Raw genomic sequence first — 20,099 nt, 5'->3', positions numbered from 1 at the left:
TGATCTCTCTCACATTGAGTGGCATAAATTGTAGTCATTTCTGCATCTCTTTAATGCTTAGCTGCATTTCATGTAGGAAAATGTACTCACACCTTTCAAATGTATCAGTTACATTTATATATTTATGAAGTGCCTAAACTACTACACAATACATATAAGGTTAAAAGAAATATATTCTCTGCCCATAGACCTATAATTTAATCAAAAGCAAGAAACGTTGCGGGGGAAAGGAAGAATATATATGATCCAGTGGGAACAGCTAGAGTGAAAAGATATGTCTAAAGGGGACAAATGAAAGTAGGAACAGAGGAAAAGAATATGTTCCTGCGCGAAAGGGCAGGTTCAAAATAGAGAAAGCTGTCTTAAGCTTAATGAGGAGACAGGTAAAGATGTACAGCAGGAAAAGTTAGTATGGTATGAAAAATGAAGTGTGATCTGAATGCAGGCAATGGAAGTTAGCTTGGAAGATAGGAATATAAGTGGGAGTAGAGGACTGTTTGAACTATACTAGAATACTCTGTGAAGGAAATAAAGAAGCGATAAGATAATTGACTGAAATGTTTATTAAATACACTAATTAGAGGGGAAAAGAAACCATAGCTACAGTGGTCAGCTGAAGATGGCAGAACTTGTTAAGAACCTGGAAATATTCAGGAAAGATCCATTTCCGAGGATTTAGAGAATAAACAACATTAATAACAAAAATACAAGCTATTGAAAGGTTGGAAAGAGTGAAAACTAAAAAAAGAATTCACTGAAAAATAATGTATGAATATAGCTATATAATATATGCGCTTTAGAAACAAAAACTTCATGAGGTATATGAGAACAGTAAAAGTATAGAATGTGTATTTTTCTGTGTAATGACATGCCGGTTCCTTCTGCAACTTATTGTGACCGTTATTCTGCTCCAGCTGGACCAGAAGAAACTCGGTGGCCTTTGCTTCGAACCTTGAGCCTTTTTATTGGGGAATAAGGAAATCTTTATTTGCTTCTCGCAAGCTTGCCAGGTGTTGCGCAACCCTCCTTCTGAAGTCTTGTGCTGGTCTCCATTTCTGGCGAGACCCTCAAATCTTTGATCTCCTCATCAGTAGAGAATCACTTCCTATGGGTAAGGGCAGTTCGACAGTGGAATATGCTGCCCCAGAGTATGCTAGTCTCAACCTTTGAGGTTTTTAAAGCAAAGGCTGGATAGCCATCTGTTGAGAGTGCTTTGATTGTGTGTTCCTGCATGGCAGAGGGCTGGACTAGATGGCCCTTGGAATCGTTTCCAAGTTTATGATTCTGTAGTTATATAGGCTGGACAATGAAATAAGCTGATGGGAAGAAAATAATTTTATTTGATATGTAATACTGGATAACATTTATACAGATACTGTCAGGCCTGTAGCGAGGGTTTTTTTTAGGGGTTCAACCCCCCCCCCCCCCCCGAAATTTTTCAGGTTTAAAAAAAAACTGGTTTACTCATGAATTTTAACTGGTTAACCAAATCGCCATGCTAAATTTATGAGACACAAAAAATTAAAGAGTCCCTCCAGGAACTATCTCAAGCAGATATTGACAGGTCTGTATATGGGGGAGGGGGTGCTAGGGGTTCAACACCCTCCCCCGAAATTTTCAAAACCCCTCCCGAATTTTTTTTCTGGCTACTGCCCTGGATACTGTGGATTGCTAAAATTACTAATAAATAACGGCTATTCAATGCTAATCAAGGTGGCCAATTTCAACATTCACACCTGCCTCAGACAGACAAGAGTTCTGTCTCCCACTGTGGACATTCCACAGGTATATAAACCCCACTTGACTAGTTTCCAACAGACCTCACAACCCCTGAAGATGCTTACCATAGATGCAGGCGAAACGTCAGGAAAGAATGCTTCTGGAACATGGTCATGCTTGGGCCCTCCAGGTGTTTTGGACTTCATCTCCCACAATTCCTAACAGCCTACCGGCTGTTAGGAATTGTGGGAGATGAAGTCCAAAACACCTGGAGGGCCTAAGCTTGCCCATGCCTGGTGTAGATACGCACTTTGACCGCCTTCACCCATGCTGTAAACGAGGGCACCCATCCGCCCACGTGGCTGCAGCAAAGGCGGCCAAAGAACTACAAAACAGAGGAGCCTGGGAAGCCCAGGCAGGAAGTGAGGTGTCCTTGCGGGGCACGCTGGTTTGCTAGCCGCGAGGCCAGTCAGGCGGAGAAAGGGACCGGGAAAAGGAAGAGCAGCGGCAGCATGACAGCCGCGGCGGCGCCGGAGTGAATGCAGCTGGCTGCTCTGGGGACGGGTGGGCTTGGCAGGTAAGCTCTTCCCACTCCCACCCGCGACGAACCCAGCGGGGTTGCCTGGGCAACGCGTCGATCCCCCCTGTGCCATCCCGTGGGAATCTTGTTAGGGGGAGATCGACCGTGAAGTGCGATTTCCTCTATTGAATTGCCCCGGAGAATGAATGAATGGAGGGAGAGAGGTAATGTCCATATCGAGGCTGATCAAACATTATCATTAGGGAAGCCTATCAATCTCCAAAAGGCACCAAGAAGTTGCCGGGCTGCAAAGATTGTTGTCTTCCCCCAAATTGTTAAGGAGCTGGCCATCATCAGTTCCCATTTTGAAAGCAAGACTTCACATTCTTCTGTGCCCAATTTATTATTCTGGAAGGACTGGGGTCGATTAGGCTGGCTGCTTTCTATGCTGAGAGAGAGAGAGAGATAGCAAGTTAATTAAACTGCCATGAACTTGTCTTTTCAACTCGGTCCGGGTGCGATTTGGGAGGCGATGACAGCAATATGGAAATGTTTTTTTTTAAATAACTGTGCTGTCTATGCTGTCAAGCAAGATGGGAGGCCTATACGAATGTGTATCTTGCAGATAAATAATCTTCTGGGTTGCTTCTGGGCATGGCTGCATTCCAGAAGCATTCTCTTCTCTTTTGCCCACATCTGTAGCAGGCATCCTCAGAGGTTGTGAGATATATTGGAAACTTGGCAAGGGGGGTTATTTATCTATGGAGTGTGATAAAGAACTCTTGTCTGTTTCAGGCAGGTTTGAATGTTGCAACTGGTCACCTTGATTAGCATTTCAACTTCAAGGTCTGGCTGCTTACTGTCTGGGGGAATCCTTTGTTGGGAGGTGTTAGCTGGCCCTGATTGATTCATGTCTGGAATTCCTCTGTTTTCTGAGTGGTTTTCTTTATTTACTTCCCTGATTTTAGAGTTTTTTTTAATACTTTAGATATTCCACAGATATAAAAACTCCACTTACCTTGTTTCCAACAGACCTCACAACCTCTGAGGATGCCTGCCATAGATGCAGGTGGGGGGGGGGGGGGAGGTGAAATATCAGAAATGAATACTTCTGGAACATGGCCGTACAGCCCGGAAAACTCACAGCAACCAACCTAATGCATGTTTTGCCAGTCTTTCTGGGAGAAGTCCCTCTTTAAGAGATGGCATGCTGGAGGCATCCTTCCGAAGACTAGTCAGGATACCTCCAGTAGACAAGAGAGTGAAATAAAAAAAGAAAAACAGCTGAGAGAGAATAAATGTGGGAAGACTGAAAAGTTGGTTTTGATGTACTTAGAATGCTGGATAAATGTAATTTTAGCATGCATTTGCTTGCAGGGTGAGGCACGAGTAAGCTACTGCCAGTGTGGCTAGGGACTTGTCATTACAGAGGTTAGGAATTTTAGAACATGATTCTGTGTTATGTAGTTAAAAGGCTGTGTATTTTTAAGTGTGAATCTACAAGCCTGCTCCATTATACTTTGCTGATGCAAACAATTGTCTTGCTGAATGATTGTCTCAGGTAATTGTTCATTGTTATAGAACAAAAACTGTTTGAATTTGTTAACCTAAAACATGACGTTTGCCTTGGATCTTTGACAGTGTAGTTCAGAAAGAGACAATTACTTTGATCCTATTCACATTTCCTTGACAAAAATACATCCCAGGATATTTGGAGGGGATTATTCCCAGACTGGTGGGTACTTGCAGTCTTTGATACTGTTGCATGTTTACAGTCAGGGTCTAAATTAAAATCAGCTGGACAAGATAGTCTTTTCCTTTTAGCATTGCACTTAAGCATGAGCTTTCTAATTCCTGCATGCCTAGACAAGTATTGGCACCTGCTGAAGAAGCTATGCCTTAGTGCCTTGACACATTAACTATTTATTTTCTATTTCATGGGTCATTGGTAGAGATCTCAGTGCATTGATTAGAACTTGTCCCTGCCACCAGGTTTCGACATTCAGGGCAAATGTAAAATATATAGGAGTGTTGCAGGAATTCATTTTAGTAAGAGAAAGATGTGATGGATGAATGAATAGTGATCCTTCTGAATATCCCAGAGCACACTGTGACCCATGCCAGCCTCAAAGCTGAATGAGCCATTTCACTGTACCCTCTATGTGCCAGTTTTGGATAGGTTTTCATACCTAACTAACCTACCAAAATAGTATGTCTCTATTTTTTAAATGTTTCAAAACACAAATGTTATATTGCATTGATGGTTCATAAGTATGGTTCAGCTGTTTAAAGGATTTTTGGTTTCCCTATTATCTTAGTATGCATATGTTAGTGCACCCACCATGTTATTATTATTATTTTGTTGTTGAAGGCTTTCATGGCCGGAATCACTAGGTGTCTGTGAGTTTTCCGGACTGTATGGCCATGTTCCAGAAGCATTCTCTCCTGATGTTTCACCCACATCTATGGCAGGCATCCTCAGAGATTGTGAGGTTTGTTGGTGTATATATCTGTGGATATTTCTCCTCCCCTGGACATTCCACAGATATATAAACCTCAACCTCTGAGGATGCCTGCCATAGATGTGGGTGAAACGCCAGGAGATAATGCTTCTGGAACATGGCCATACAGCCCGGAAAACTCACAGCAACCTATTAATATTATTATATCTTTTTTTCTCCTGAGCCTTAACCTTATGGAGTGGTGAGGGGGAGAGAATTACTGCTCGCATAAGATAGCTTGTTGCATCCTACATGAGGCTGCCTGCTGAATTTTACAAAGAAGGAACAGAATCCATAAAGATTCCTGTAGTGCTTCAGTCTAGTTTGCAAATTACTTGAGATCAATTGATACAGGAATGAGCCTCAGTCTGTTCCAGTAAATAATCCCACCAACAGCTTTCCCAGGGTGAGAAACAGATTGTTCTTACAAAAGATACTGCTACTGCTGCTCTTGTAGCAGACATTAAATCTTGTTATATAGCTGAAATATCTTGATCTCTCTGCTGTATATGACTCTCCCCTCCTCCTCCAAAAAGCCTTTGCCAAGGGACTTGTTTCTGTGTCTAGAGAGCGCACTGAAGATGTGTGCCCCAAAGGGATCCCACAGCATTAATTCCTCCTCTGCTTTTCTTGTGTTCCCTGTACAACATGTATTGAAAATAAGACTGTAAATATAAAGGCATTCTATGATGCTTTCTCAAATCCCTCATCACCTCCTTTCTGACAGGTTTGTGTCCCCCTTTTGTGGTGTTTTCTGCTTCTTAATTGGTAAAAGGGGAATGTGCAGATAACACTTTTTAGTACACTGGAATAACATAAAGAAATTGGGATGTTTACCCCCTGAGCACTGCTAGAGAGTAACATGTTTAAGGGCAGTTCACATAGAAGCTTTGCTCTTCTGGCACAGTCTTTAAAAGGGTTCTGTTGAATCTTTCAAATATACAGGATGCTTTGCAATTTTGATATTATTTCTACATTAATGGTTTGGGATAACCTAAAGCATTAAAAAAATTAATGACATATCAGAGGCACTAGGAAGTTTTGTTGCTTAGGTGCAAATGCAAATTTTGCTTGAATCTTTCCATAGTTGTAAGGAATAGAATTTGGAAATTGGCACACACAGCAGTATTGGACACGTTGCAATATGGCCACATTAAGAGTGTTACTGGACAGCTCTCTGCAGTGTCTGGCATGTGGTTTAATATCTGTTTAATATCTGCCTGACTCACAGTTCAACTCATATTTTCTGGCCCATTACAGCACCTTTGAAACTGAACAATATTGAGTTTAGTAGCAAGTAGTAATAAGTTCATTTCTGGAAATTAGCTCCCTTGCTTTCCCAATCACAGGTGGCTGGTGGATCAGAAAAGGGAGGCTGCTTCCCCCACATTTAGGCGTGAGGTGTCCCCCTCTTGCCCAGTCCACAAATAATCTCTGTTAGTCGCTGTGTGTACTGGCATGATCACGATGACTATCTGCAGCTAACAAGAATGTGCAGGCTGATCTGACAGATACTTTTTTTGTTACGATGACATCAGCTGCAGTGAAAATTGTGCTGGTGCTAACCCACAGCAGAACAAGATGGGATACAGTTCTGAGTTCATATGTTTGGAGTTATGCTGCAACATAAGTAAATCACTGTTTGCGTCAGAAATCCCATAGGAAATGTGTAACTTATCTGCCTTCAAGTTGCCTGTTGAGTTATGGTGATCCATGAATTTCGTAAGGTCTTCTTAGGTAAGGGGTACCGAGAGGTAGTTTGCCATTGTCTTCTGAACAAAGTAAATACTGTACATACATTTGGAGCCGCGGTGGTGCTGAACTTGCTGACCGGAAGGTTGGCAGTTCTAATTTGTGGGATAAGGTGAGCTCCTGCTGTTAGCTCCAGCTTCTGCAATCCTAGCAGTTTGAAAACATACAAATGTGAGTAGAGCAATAGGTACTTCCTCAGCGGGAAAGTAAACAGCGCTCCATGCAGTCATGCCGACCACATGACCTAGGAGGTGTCTATGAACAATGCAGGCTCTTTGGCTTTGAAATGGAGATGAGCACCACCCTTCAGAGCCAGAAGGGGAAGCATTTACCTTTATCTGTGTTTGTTGTTTCTAAGCATTGAATGTTTGCCTCTGTGTTTGTGTATCATCATTTCATTTAAACAAGTTAAATGTATACCTCACCTTGCTCCCTCCAAATGAGACTTAAGGGGAATAATAACAAAAATAAATAACACAAGTATAGTAAGGTTGAGAATTATTCAATGGATCTATTTTGGGGCTTTCGTGTGAAATCTGGAAAGCTTTTTCCGATTTAAGACTTTGTTGGCCTTTCCTTAGGCTGACATCCTGGTAATAGCTGACAAATACTTCATAGTCAAAATATCCCTGCCTCTTGCCCCCTGTTGCCCCATGGAGGGGAGAACACCCAAAGACTCGCATGTTGGGGCCCAGGTTAAACACACTAAGCTCCCAAAATGAGCCCCTTGGATCCTAAACATTCAGTACCACAACTACTTCACTTAATATCAAAAGTATAAAATGATGATAACATACTCATTGTAATAAAATTCCAAATTAGAAAAAACAATAAATTTAAACATGACACTCAGTAAAACATTATTGCACAGAGCGAGCATATACCTGGACCAAATTAAATGACCAAGTTGCAGAAAATGTTCAGTATTTGTAGTAGTTTCACTTAGAGCATAGCTGCTACCGTGTTTCCCCGAAAATAAGACAGTGTCTTATATTATTTTTTGCTCCCAAAGATGTGCTAGGTCTTATTTTTAGGGGATGTCTTATTTTTTCCATGAAGAAGAATTCACATTTATTGTTGAACCAAAAAATGAACATTTATTATATACTGTACAGTAGTTGTCATCACAAACCAACATAACCAAACCAGACAAACTATGACTCCTGACAATAATTTCTTGTTACTACTATATAAATATAAATAATATAACATTAATATATTATTACCATTATTTCCATGTACAACTGGTATGTGCATTTACCCATCCTGCAAGTTCTGGTGTTTTGTTTGGCAGGCACCGGGCATGCTTCCAAACAAAAACTTTGCTAGGTCTTACTTTTGGGGGAGGCCTTATATTTAGCAATTCAGCAAAACCTCTGCTAGGTCTTATTTTTTGGGGATGTCTTATTTTCGGGGAAACAGGGTATTGGGTGACAATTATGTTAATCCACCTCCTCTCTGTTCGCTAAGGTGCATAGATGTGTCTTTAACTATTTCTTGAAGGAGAGGAGGGTGGGGCCATTTTTATTTCCTTAGGGAGGAAGTTCCAGAGGCGGGGGGGGGGGGGGGCGATCCCGGAGAAGGCCCCCTCTCTCATTCCCACCAGCCACACTTGTGACGGGTGGGACTGAGAGCAGGGCTTCCTCCGCTGACCAAAGTGCCCGTGATGGTCTATACAGGGAGATGAGATTTGACAAATAGCTTGGATCTGAGCCATTTAGGGCTTTATAGGTAACGACTAGCATTTTGTATTCAGCTCGGAAATTGATTGGCAGCCAGTGGAGCTGCTGCAACATGGGAGTGGTTCTTTCCCTTTACAGGGCTCCAGTTAGTAACCTGGAATAAAGAGGCATCGTTTGCCACTTTTGGATATCTTTTACCATGAAAATGCTATGCTGAGACAATCCAAAATGAGACCAGATTAGACTCTCAGGCTGAAAGACACTCAACCAGCTACTGGCAAGACTGGAGTATAATGTTTCTAAATGACACAACTGGACTCAAACCAAAAGGATGTCCAGCTACTTATCTGCTCAGATACAACAGAACAAGTATGAAACTGTTCAACTTACATAATAAGAACAAGGAAGCATGAGAGGCATGAATTGTAGGAAAGCTAGACATTGTATGCTGAGAAATTAAACATATAAATATTGCAGTACTTGTGGCAAGCAAGCTAGAGTGGTCAATATGGGACATTTTCAATCAGAAAATTTCACAGTGTTTTACTCATGAAGTGAAAATCGAAAAAGGAGCAGGATGACAATAATAGAGTAAAGAGATGTAGCAAAAGCATTTAGGATTTATAGTGTAAGAGTGATGTAATAATATCAATACTACTTCAGGAAAAACCTGTAACTATAATCATATTGTAAGTTTATGTTCCAAGTACACAGGCAGAAGAAGAAATTGAAAGAATCTGTGCTGAAGTGCAGGCGGAAATTGATCACATATCAGAAATAGGACACGTTGATAATCAGAGGTGACTGGAATGCAGAAGCAGGAAACAGAGCAGAACCAAACAGTGTTGGAGAATTTGGCCTAGCAAGAGAGCAATTGATTTAATTTTGCAAAGCCAACAGCTTGTTAATTGCAAACTTCAGGCAACCAAAGAGGCAACTGTATATGGATGCCACCCACCTGATGACCGATATAGAAATCAAATAGACTACAAAATGAGAAACAGAAGATGGAGAAGCTCAATTCAGAAGTTTCAGCTTGACTTTTGGGATTCCCCAAGGCAATAGGAGCCCCCATGACATTTCAGAGGGTTGAAGGAAACCTCGTGTTAGCTCTGTTCACAGTAGCAAGTACTTCTTTTGCATAACCACTCTCATCAAACAACATAGTCCTTATCATTTAACAATATGTACAATAAAATATTCTAAACGTTTGCTTTTATAATGTAATTGTTAAGGTACAGCATAACTTATCTGAATTTTACTGATTCTGAGAATGAATATGTTCAAAAGAACTAAAGAGTTACTTTACTAGATCAATCCAAAGCCTTACACGTTCTGTCTTTCTGTGCAAGAATCCTAGCAACTAAGAAGCACTGAACAGTCAATTGGAAATTGGCATGTGGCCTAACAGTTAGCTTATAAGCCTATCTCAGTTTTCCCCAAACTGATGCCTTTCAAATGTGTTTAACTATAAACCCATTGACTCCATAAACTCAGCATGGCTTTGCTGCTCGGGGCTGATGATAGCTGGGTCTACCGCAGCTGTCCTCCTTCCTAGTCACTCCTGGCCTAAGCGGAATAAGACAAGAATGTCTGAAGAACATTGCATTCTTTCAGGTCTCTTCAAAATAGTGAAATAAAATAACCATGTACTGTTCTGTGTAAGCTAATACAAGAGGTAAGCCTGCCCCACTAGATGATCCTCTCAAGCTTTAATACTGCCTGCCTTTCAGCTGTGTGAATGTAGTTTCCAGCCACTCCTCTTTGCTTTGTTTTTGCTCCCAGAATAGAAAGGCTTTCAAATGCCCATTATTTTCTCATTGTGAATGTTCTTTTATACACATCAATGTATTCAGTGCTTAACATTCACTTTGCAGTGTGGACTCGAAGATCCCAGTAGACCAACTGATCTCTCACTGGCCAGCTCCATCTGTTTCAGAATTTGTTTTTGGAATCTCAGTAATAGACTCAATGTTCTCCTTCTTAAGAGCCAAAGCAGTATGTTACAACTACAGTATAAATTTACATTAATAAGATAATTATCTACAAAAAATTCAAATCCTTTGGAGACACCATTATTCAGGCATTATAGGCTTAAGCCATTCACTGAATTAAATAACGTGCAGCCAAACTTTACCTTATTTGCAATATATTTTGTAGGGACTTGATCTGGACTGGGCCTATGACGTAGGAATGACGGGGAATTAAATCTTTCCTTAATTGTCTCCCTTATAAATTCATCCCCTCCACTGGGCTGAAACAAGACTAAAATGTCCCTCCATTGGCACCAATAGATTCTTGCCTTTGTAAGTTTTGTACAGAAAAGGGAAGGATTAGGATACAGAGGCAGTGAGCAGAAAGGTTTGTATTTCTGACCCACATATTATGGGCTCAATTCTGATCAGGTCCTTGTGTGGTTATTCACAAAAGAAGAAAATTTCCACTTTTTCAATCCCTCCTGCGCAATGTTCCTTATGATTTAATAAATCTGTGTGGCCTAAATATCCTAAGGTAAAGGTAAAGGTTTCCCCTGACGTTAAGTCCAGTCATGTCTGACTCTGGGGGTTGGTGCTCATCTCCATTTCTTAGCCGAAGAGCCGGCGTTGTCTGTAGACACCTCCAAGGTCATGTGGCTGGCATGACTGCATGGAGCGTCGTTACCTTCCCGCCGGAGTGGTACCTATTAATCTACTCACGTTGGCATGTTTTCAAACTGCTAGGTTGGCAGGAGCTGGAGCTAACAGCAGCCGCTCACGCCTCTCCCGGGGCTTGAACCTGGGACCTTTCGGTCTGCAGCTCAGTGCTTTAACGCACTTTGTCACCGGGGCTCCTTACAAAAATATCCTAAAGGTCCTGTCTAATCTTGGAAACTAAGCTATGCCATCTGTATATAATACTTGGATGGGAGACTCCCAATGAATACCAGGTGCTGTAGCCTAAATATCAGAGGAAGGAAATGGCAAAACCACCTCTGACTATTCTTTTCGAGGAAAAACTATGGAGTTCTTGGATTAGGTGGACAAGAGTATTTAAGGTACACATACATGCACCACATCTTCATTTCCTGTTGGTTTTTTCCCAAACTAAAAAGCAAGCATGCGAACAAAAAGCCTATAGTCTTTCTGTGTAAGGTGAATTTTACAGCCTTTTTTTGCCTTTGCCTATTTTCCTGATTTTATCTGTATTTTTTTCTTTAAAAGATTGGTCATAATTATAAATAGCTTTATAAATGTGGCTTCAATACATCAGCCATGCACATTGTCGTAAATTCAATTAATTTGGCTAACAGCTAGGCCAAACTTATTCAATCCATGTGATTTATACAAATATTGCCTTACCATTCAACAATTAATTGAATGAGTGTACTGTAGGTGCAATCAGTTGGGTTTAGGCTATTGTGATGCTATCTATGTTGTGTTCCCTTCATAATAATTAGCAGTGCTAAATAGATACTTGTTTTCCCCTGCAACTGCACACTGAAGGTGTTTCTAAACAAACATTTTTTATTGTAAACATCAAAAATAGTTGTGGAACTATTCTGCTTTCCCCTTTTTATTGGAATTGTTTGCAAAAAAAGAATAAAAGAAGTACAGTACTGTAGTAGCAAGAAAACATAGTTTGGATACACGTAATATAAGGTAATGTCTGCCCCCCCTAAAACGTACAGGTATCAGGCAGGGCAATTGCACAGCAAAAAAAAAAAAAAAACCTTTGGGAAACATTTTCCGCTGGTGTCATTGAGATATAACTCAGATCTATTTTCTGATTTGCCAGTCTGATTTACTGTCAGAGGACTGATAAAGCTAAGATTTCTTTTGCTCCAATAGGCATGACTTGTTTATATTTAACCTCCCGTGTCATCTTGTTCTCTGTTAATTCAGTTTGGAGAAAACCTTTGTTTTTTGTTTTGGTTTTGTGTGTGTGTGTGTGTGTGTGTGTGTGTGTGTGTGTGTGTGTGTCTGGAGCAACTTGAGAAACTGCAAGTCACTTCTGGTGTGAGAGAATTGGGCATCTGCAAGGACATTGCCCAGGGCATGCCCTGATGTTTGATGTTTTGCTATCCTTTTGGTGATCTTTGCTGACTGTTTAATTTTTCATCACTCTCTATGAGTCATTTGAGAATTCCAGTGCTTACGTTTTTCACTGTGAGAACTGTCCATTTCCTTACACCTTGTCTTTCCTGTTCTTGAATTAGTTAAGAACTAGTTATATCCCATGGCTATTAAGGATTTTATGATAGTTAACTTTAATTGCTGTGGTCATTGAAAAACTTTTAGAAAGCGCAAATAAATAAAGTCTACCAATTCAGCCACATCTGCAATGCTTATTGATCTTCTCATACTTCAAAAGATAGTAGAGGCTAGACTCTGTCATTGTAGATTTGTGGAATTCAACAGCAGAAAAGCTTGTCTTGAAGATCCAGATTGTGGATGCAATAGGTTGGTTCCATATGTTTCATTACTCAGTAACTGGAATTTCCTTAGGAGCACATAGTATTGACAAACAGAAAGCATTACTCCTCAACTATTTTGATTTTTGTTACAGATATACCACAACTCAGCTGAGAACAAACTTGTAATGTTGCTGAAGGGGACGCATAGAAGAAACTTCCTGATGATCATTGACTGACAGCTGTGCCTGATGTGGTTTAGTGGACATCTCATTAGTCGGAACAACTTGTTCAATATTTTTTTATTTGATTCACCAGGTAGATGTCTGTATTTTCTTCTTTAAATTAAATTATCATCTAATATGTAGATAATAGGGATATGAATGTCCAGCAACATTTGGAGAGCAACAGATTCTGCACAATGGTCTAATGGGAATTGTGTACCTAATGCAATTTCTCAATAGAGAAAAGATCACATGGGCTATTTAGTCCAACACTATTCTGGCATGTAGGAATACACAACCAAAGCACTCGTTACGAATGTACATTCAGCCTCTGTTTAAAAATCTTCAGAGAAGGAGACCCCAGCACACTCCAAAGGAGAGTATTTACACTGTTGAACAGTTTTTATTGCCATGGTTCTATGTCCTACTCTTTGAAGCAGCTGAAAACAACTTGCTCTCTGCTCAATATGATATCCTTTCGAATATTTAAGCATGGCTACCATGTCACCTCCTAACCATTTTTTCTCCAGTAAAGCATACCCAGTTCCCAGAACTGCTCTTCATGGGTTTTGCTTCCAGACCTTTGACCATTTTAGCTGCTCTCCTCTGGATACATTCCAGATTGTCAATATCCTTCATAAATTGTGGTGCCCAGTACTAGACAGTATTCCAGACATATATAATGGACTAATTAGCATTCTTGGATTATTGCAGCTATCTGTAATTTCACTATTCTAGGCATATTTAATTCAAAGTGCATTGACTAATTAGCATTTTGAATGTTTACAGCTGTCTGTAATTTCCTGCTTTCTAGTGCAAAAGGTACATATTTTCTGGATTGGTCACATTCTTCCTATGTAATCTGAAATCTTTCCTGCTGCTAAAGCAACACAGAGGTACTCTTTTGTTGCCTTTCTCATAAACTGTGTACCTTATAGAAAGTTTCTATTACTTTTATGTTCTTGGGCAGGAAACATGGTTTCTTAAGCCAGGAAGGGTATGGACTGAATTCTTAAGCTTCTGTGTTCAGCAGCTCAGGTCTGATTAATGTCCATGTCCTGGAAGGCCAGGCAATCCTTGATATCCTGGATTCATGGGGGTCACTCTTATTTGGGAATCTGGAGAAAATGGAGCAGACAACAGTCAAGACAGAGTGACCAGGTGAAGATGTTGCAAAGTTGTGCTGGGTTTCCTTGTCTCAGCTCAGTAATATTCAGGGTGTAAAAGAGCTGCTCTGCTACAAGATTATATTTTTTTTAGAAGAGGAAAAACATAATTATGCAGTCCAGGTGCTGTTAATGATTTTTCAGCAATTCATCCTTTTTTCAGAAGCTAGTGTGTTATTTACAGTATAGAAAAATATTAACAAGAACAGCAATAGCAATGTCTTGTACCTTCTGGGAAAAACAGGGAAACAGTTTTCTGCATTAATCATTACAACAGCAGGTTCCGCTGGTGGGAACGACCTGGATTTTAGCCAGAATGGGGGCACTAGGAAGCAAGAGGGTAATACTTGCGGGAATCTCAACCTTTGGAGAAGTATTTGAAAATGAATACAATAATAATTCCTCTAAGAGTACAACAAACCCCTGAAATAGCTCAGTAAAGATGGAATGTATTCAGGAGTCACAGCATGCTTTGAAGACCCATACCTTCCATTGATGTACTTTACCAGCTATTCAATAGTCAAAGCTATTTCATACCATCATGTTCCTACTGTGGCCAGTTTGTTATCTGATGGCCTCATGTCTCATGACAAGGCTGCCTATACTGAGCTTGGTTGGTTCTCAGACTTTTTCCCCCATGTCAGGAGTGATTTGAGAAACTTCATGTCCCTTCTGGTGTGAGAGAATTGGCCGTCTGCAAGGACGTTGCCCAGGGAACGTCCGGATGTTTGATGTTTTACCATCCTTATGGGAGGCTTCTCTCATGTCCCTGCACGGAGAGCTGGAGCTGACAGAGGGAGCTCACTCACTCTCCCCGGATTCAAACAGCCGGCGCTGACCTGTCGGTTAGCAGTCTTGCTGGCACAAGAATTTAGCCCATTGCGTCACAGGGGGCTCCAGTTCTTAGATGGCAAAATATAGTCTGCCATGTGCACCATGCTTCATGCCTTTCCAGCTTTCTAAGATCTGTGCTCCAGCAGCATATGATTTGAGAGCTCTGGATCACCTCCACACCATGATGAAGTAGCAGATTAGGAATTTCTGAAGAGTTATGTAGGACAGCTTTTGGAAAATAAAAACGGGGAGGGAAAAACAGCTTGGCTTATAGATTACCTGAAACTTTAATTTTTGCAGATTTCATTCATTTCTCTCATAATGTGGAATATTTCTTACCTGTTTGTTTGCACCCCCATCCTACTTTGAAGTGACATTTGTGTGAAGCCAGTATCAACAATGATTGACACATATCATTTTTATCAGGGAATCATTTATATTCTGTAGCTAAACTCTCCCCCCCATGGAAATCTTATTCATTTCATCTTTCTTTCATCAAAGGCTTTCCTGTCTCCTTGCAATGTCAATTGTCTTGACTGTTCCAAGAGCTAAGATACTGCCTTTTAGAAAAGAGAGGAGACAGCTGGGATTCTCAAAGTGCTGAACTTGTGCTCAGTACCAAAATTTCTGTTTAGACAGTTGCTATGATTGGCAGTCGATGATAGTCAAAAAAGTTGACAAAGACTACCTGAGTAAAGTTTAATAATGCAAAGATAAGCCACAAGAGCTCCACCTATGGGCTCCTTTGCCCAGCTGTCTTCTCATATCAGTGCAGGCTTGTTCTTTTGCCTGACTGGTGCCTTCTTCCACTACCACAGTTAATAACTAATCCATTTGAAGTAGTTTAATTAAATTTTCCACCTATATAAATTTAGCAGATTAATCTAATGATACTACCTTTAGCATCAAAAGCAGTTTCCTTCTAAACATCAGCCCTTTAGGAAACAAGAGCAAGAGAGTGCTGTTGTAGTCCTCTCTCACCTGTGGACATTTTACAAGCAATTTGTTGGTCACTGTGGGTTGTCTGGGATCAAAATATGTACCATACCAGAGATGTCTGTGATCTTTTTTTTAGTCTCTTTGTTGTTACATTAGCATTAATTTAAATAAGAATGCCATCTGTGAAGGTATGCCGTTTATTATGTTCATGATGATAACATTAGTTAAAGTCTAGCTTGAAATTATTACCTGTTTTATACCATGGAGCACACAGTTTTGCCAGTCTTTTCAAATCTTCAGATGTGGAGTAATGTCCATATCATCCTTAATTTTGATTTGATTTACATTGCTGGGTTTAGAAAAGAGTACTTTCCCCATCTACTGTGTAGAAGGGAATAAGGATATGTAAGCTATTACCAGAGTTTGGAAAAGTTACTTTTGTGGCTTGAATTTGCAGACTCCAGTAGCCAGCATGGCCACAGGTTATGTTGGCTAGGGGGTACTAGGAACTATGCCTCTCCCCTGGGTTTGATTGGATTACATGCGTTAGTATTTATCAGAAGTGTCAGAACATTGTCCCCTGGAGATTTGTGCTAATTCTACAAAGCTCCTTCAACTTTTGTTGTTTGCAATGTAGTGATATGTTTTTGAAAGCATGTTTTTGAAATGCTTTCTCCAGCATTATGTTGTGCATACTGACTTGTTTTATAACATCAAGCATGAAAGAGGTATTGCAGTTTAATAGAGTTTAGTTTCTTCTATCAAGTAAGAAAATGCATAGCTTTCCATTTGTAAGCTTGCACAATAATTTGGAATTGCTGTTATTGGCATGATTCCCTATGCAATAAGTCAACATCCTCCTTTCCAATTTACCGAGGAAGAGACATTGCATATTAAAATATGTGAAGATACTAAAAGTACCCTTTGACAGAAGTACTTGTAGCAAAAATCCTTGTTCAAGAGAAAGATAAAGTATCTCATGTTTGGAGTTGTTGACATTTCTGAAAATCTGAGACCGAAGGAAGTCTAATGGAGGTGGCCTCAGAGCAAAGTGGATGTGTCTTGGTGCCGAAGTGGCGAAGGGAGTAATGGGTTGTGGCTGGTGGCAGTAGAAGGAGAGAAGGAGAAGAACAAGGAGAACTAACCTCATAACTGACCTGTTGCTATAAGGTCTCTCAGATATAGAACCTTTTCTAGGGCCAGATCAACCTCTAATGAAAGTGTCTTATCCTCTTTGATCTGTGGACAGAATGGACCTGGGCCACTCAACTGTTACCTTGACCCACTGCTTGCAAAGGCATGGAGCAGTTGGCCAGAGAAAGTTCTGTGAAGTGAGTGGGGGAACAGGAGGAGGAGAAAGAGGAGGGAGGAAGGCAAAGTCAGCATCCTGTGGGAGCAGCTCCCATTGCTACTCACCAACACTACAGTACGGTGAGCACCACCATTACTACTAGTACCAACTAACTAAGCAATAGCTAGCTACATTGCTAGTTAAGCAGCACTTACAAACTTACAGATAATAAAATCAGTGGAAACTAAACCATTAAAAGTTGATCACCAGTTGCATTCAGATCTCTCCTTCTCATGAAGTAGGCAGATTGGAAGCTAAAGCAAAAGTTGTGGGAAGATTCCTTCATGAAACAGACCTGTGCACCAGTGGAATTATTTGCAGTTATGGAATATGTGGGATTCTTTCTGTATTTTAATTTGCAATAATTACAGTACTATCTCCTTTCTCCTTTTTTTCTACAAACTAGGATCTAAAAGATGGATTATTTTCGGGCCTGCACGTTGCTTTTTACACTGATATTATCAAGAGGTGTCACGTCTGACATGGAGAAGATGAATCCGGATTCGGGATTTGAAATCTGTATCCTTCTCATTGCCTAGATTTTGACGTTGAAAGTTGAGTGAGTGGGAGAGGGAGCAAAGTTTGTGGTGGGGGTAGAGCAGGGAAGAATCAGCTTTGTAAAGATGTGGAAAAATATACTTGTATACTACCTTTTGCTATATGGTAACAGAGAAATTTATGAAATGTATTAAAAAGTCCTAATACAATGAAGACAACAATGTTAGCTACATCAGTAAAAAGTCAGGAACACATAAAATAGCCAGCTCACACCAACTAACTGAAAATGAAATGAACTAAATGAAATTTCTGAATGAAATATTTTCCTCAAAGAAATGCTTCGGCAGTTGTAATATCTCTAGGCAAGTTCAGTTAGATGATTGGAGGGAATAATACCTGTGACACATAATGATATCCTACATGATTTCCTTTCCTTTCCCCCCACTTTCTATCATTCTTTGTAATGATTCTGATGCTGTACTTCCACACTGGTATATCTTTTTTTTTTTTTTGCATTGCTATATGAAAAGGGATAATGAAAATGGGCATATCTGAGATTAGGGCTGGGCTACTTTAGATGATCCCAAGATCTACTGCGGACCAAGCTCAGAAATGACCCCTAAAAGGCTAGGAGTCCCCTTCTGGGTTGTTTCTTAAAGGTTTTTTTTTTTTTTTTTTGGCTGTATGAAGGAGGTCCTGACTCCTATAGTAATTTATGCTACTGTAGGAGTCAGGACCTCTCTTCTGCACCAGACAAAAATATAACTTTGTCTTCCGTTGGGCTTCAAGAGTAGGAAAATAACACTTTTAAAGCACAGGAAATATTGAGGAGAGCTCTGAAGGGCCCATGAACAAAAATGCAACTTTGGATACATTTATAACAGTGGTTCTCAACCTGTGGGTCCCCAGGTGTTTTGGCCTACAACTCTCAGAAATCCCAGCCAGTTTACCAGCTATTAGGATTTCTGGGAGTTGAAGGCCAAAATATCTGGGAACCCACAGGTTGAGAACCACTGATTTATAGCGTTAGACTGAATTTTGCTCCCTCCTGTCCTAGTTAATGTCTATGACATCAGCTGCAGACCCTACCCAAGTGGGGCTGCTTTACAACTTGTTTTATGTATTTCTGCGTAATAGCTGCAACTTGTGTCACTGCAGCAGAAAAATACTCACCCAGCACTACTTATTTTTAGAAGCAGGAAGGTCTAAAAAATTTCCTCACATATTAAAAAATACACATCCTTGATGGCTATGCGCTCTCATCTTTGCAGAGCTGCTGTTTAAGAACTCAGGCTGTTTTGATTTATCCTTTTCCCTCCACTGCTTCCCCCTTTGATTATGATCTGTAGTATTGCTAGTACTTGGGAAAACTATGGAGGCTTGTAGAATCATAAAGGTTGTAATTGCATATGCTTTCATAATGGACCCCACTTCATCAGATGCAAGCAATCTTACACCGATTCACCTATACATGTACACAAATGGTTTCAGAGGGAGGGAAGGGCTTAGAAACAGATGCAAAAAGTATAGACAGTGACAAGTACATTATTAACATCAGCCATTCACAGAACATGTGATAATTTAGACTGCCTAGTATTGGTAACCTAATTAACACAGGCAGTTGCTGATAACTTTATACTGATTCGAGCTACAGGTGGAAGATTTTGAAACTTACTGCAGATTGAAGGCTCCTCTGGTGAATACCCTTTCAGATTATTTTCTTTCAGAATGACTGTTTTAAATGGGAAATGTCAGTCTGCCATTTCTAATCAGACTAATTCCTTTGTACAGAGATTGGTTTTTTTCACTATGTAGAATACACCAGAGCCCCTGGTGGTGGGTTAAATCGCTGAGCTGCTGAACTTGCAGCTTGAATCCGGGGAGCGGGATGAGCTTCCTCTGTTAGCTCCAGCTTCTGCCAACCTAGCAGTTTGAAAACATGCAAATATGAGTAGATCAGTCAGTACCGCTCCAGCAGAAAGGTAACAGTGCTCCATGCATTCATGCCGGCCATATGACCTTGGAGGTGTCTACAGACAACGCCGGTTCTTTAGCTTAGAAATGGAGATGAGCACCAACCCCCAGAGTCAGACACGACTAGACTTAATGTTAAGGGAAAACCTTTACTTTAGAATACACAAGCAAGTGAATAGACTGTAGAAGATGTTAATGACATTGTTAGGTTTTCTGCTCATACACCGTCTAACATCACACAGAGAGCCAGCATCATATAGTGGTTTGAGTGTTGGACTGTGACTCTAGAGGCCAGGCTTCAAATCCCTACTTAGCTGTGGAAACCCACTGGATGATCTTAGGCAAATCACACTGTCTCAGCTTTAGACGGTAAAAGCAAACCCCCTCTGACTAAAGGTTGCCCAGAAAACCCCATGATTGGGTAACCATAAATTAGAAATAACTTGGAGGCACACATAACATAATGCGTCTGGTGAAGTGGACTTCTTAGGCTGGGTGGGATGGTTTGTGCCACAAAACAGGCAGTTTTCTAAGTGACCCTTCCATGAG

At 40.5% G+C, this 20,099-nt stretch overlaps 1 protein-coding gene and 1 long non-coding RNA gene across 4 annotated transcripts in view; one reads left to right on the top strand and one right to left on the bottom strand.

Annotated features, from left to right (window-relative positions):
* LOC103278862 (uncharacterized) overlaps positions 1–2,086 on the bottom strand; it is a 30,014-nt gene extending 27,928 nt beyond the window's left edge. The window contains exon 1 of the long non-coding RNA XR_506372.3: positions 1,845–2,086. This is a non-coding gene — a long non-coding RNA (uncharacterized LOC103278862). The remainder of the gene's footprint in view (positions 1–1,844) is intronic.
* Positions 2,087–2,132: 46 nt separating this feature from the next.
* ccdc134 (coiled-coil domain containing 134) overlaps positions 2,133–20,099 on the top strand; it is a 29,031-nt gene continuing 11,064 nt past the window's right edge. Inside the window, exons 1-4 of one of the 3 annotated variants that reach the window (XM_062982887.1) lie at positions 2,133–2,296; positions 12,720–12,882; positions 16,977–17,158; positions 17,485–17,597. In XM_062982887.1, the coding sequence (XP_062838957.1) occupies positions 17,495–17,597 (103 nt within the window). In that variant the 5' untranslated portion in view covers positions 2,133–2,296; positions 12,720–12,882; positions 16,977–17,158; positions 17,485–17,494. The remainder of the gene's footprint in view (positions 2,297–12,719; positions 12,883–16,976; positions 17,159–17,484; positions 17,598–20,099) is intronic. The other 2 variants (XM_008110754.3, XM_008110755.3) reach the window with 2 other exon arrangements.

The sequence above is a fragment of the Anolis carolinensis genome, chromosome 5 (genome assembly GCF_035594765.1).
Source record: "Anolis carolinensis isolate JA03-04 chromosome 5, rAnoCar3.1.pri, whole genome shotgun sequence".
In the NCBI taxonomy this organism is placed as follows: domain Eukaryota; kingdom Metazoa; phylum Chordata; class Lepidosauria; order Squamata; family Dactyloidae; genus Anolis; species Anolis carolinensis.
The sequence above is the reverse complement of the archived record's forward strand: the minus strand, read 5'-3'. Positions and strand labels throughout refer to the sequence as shown.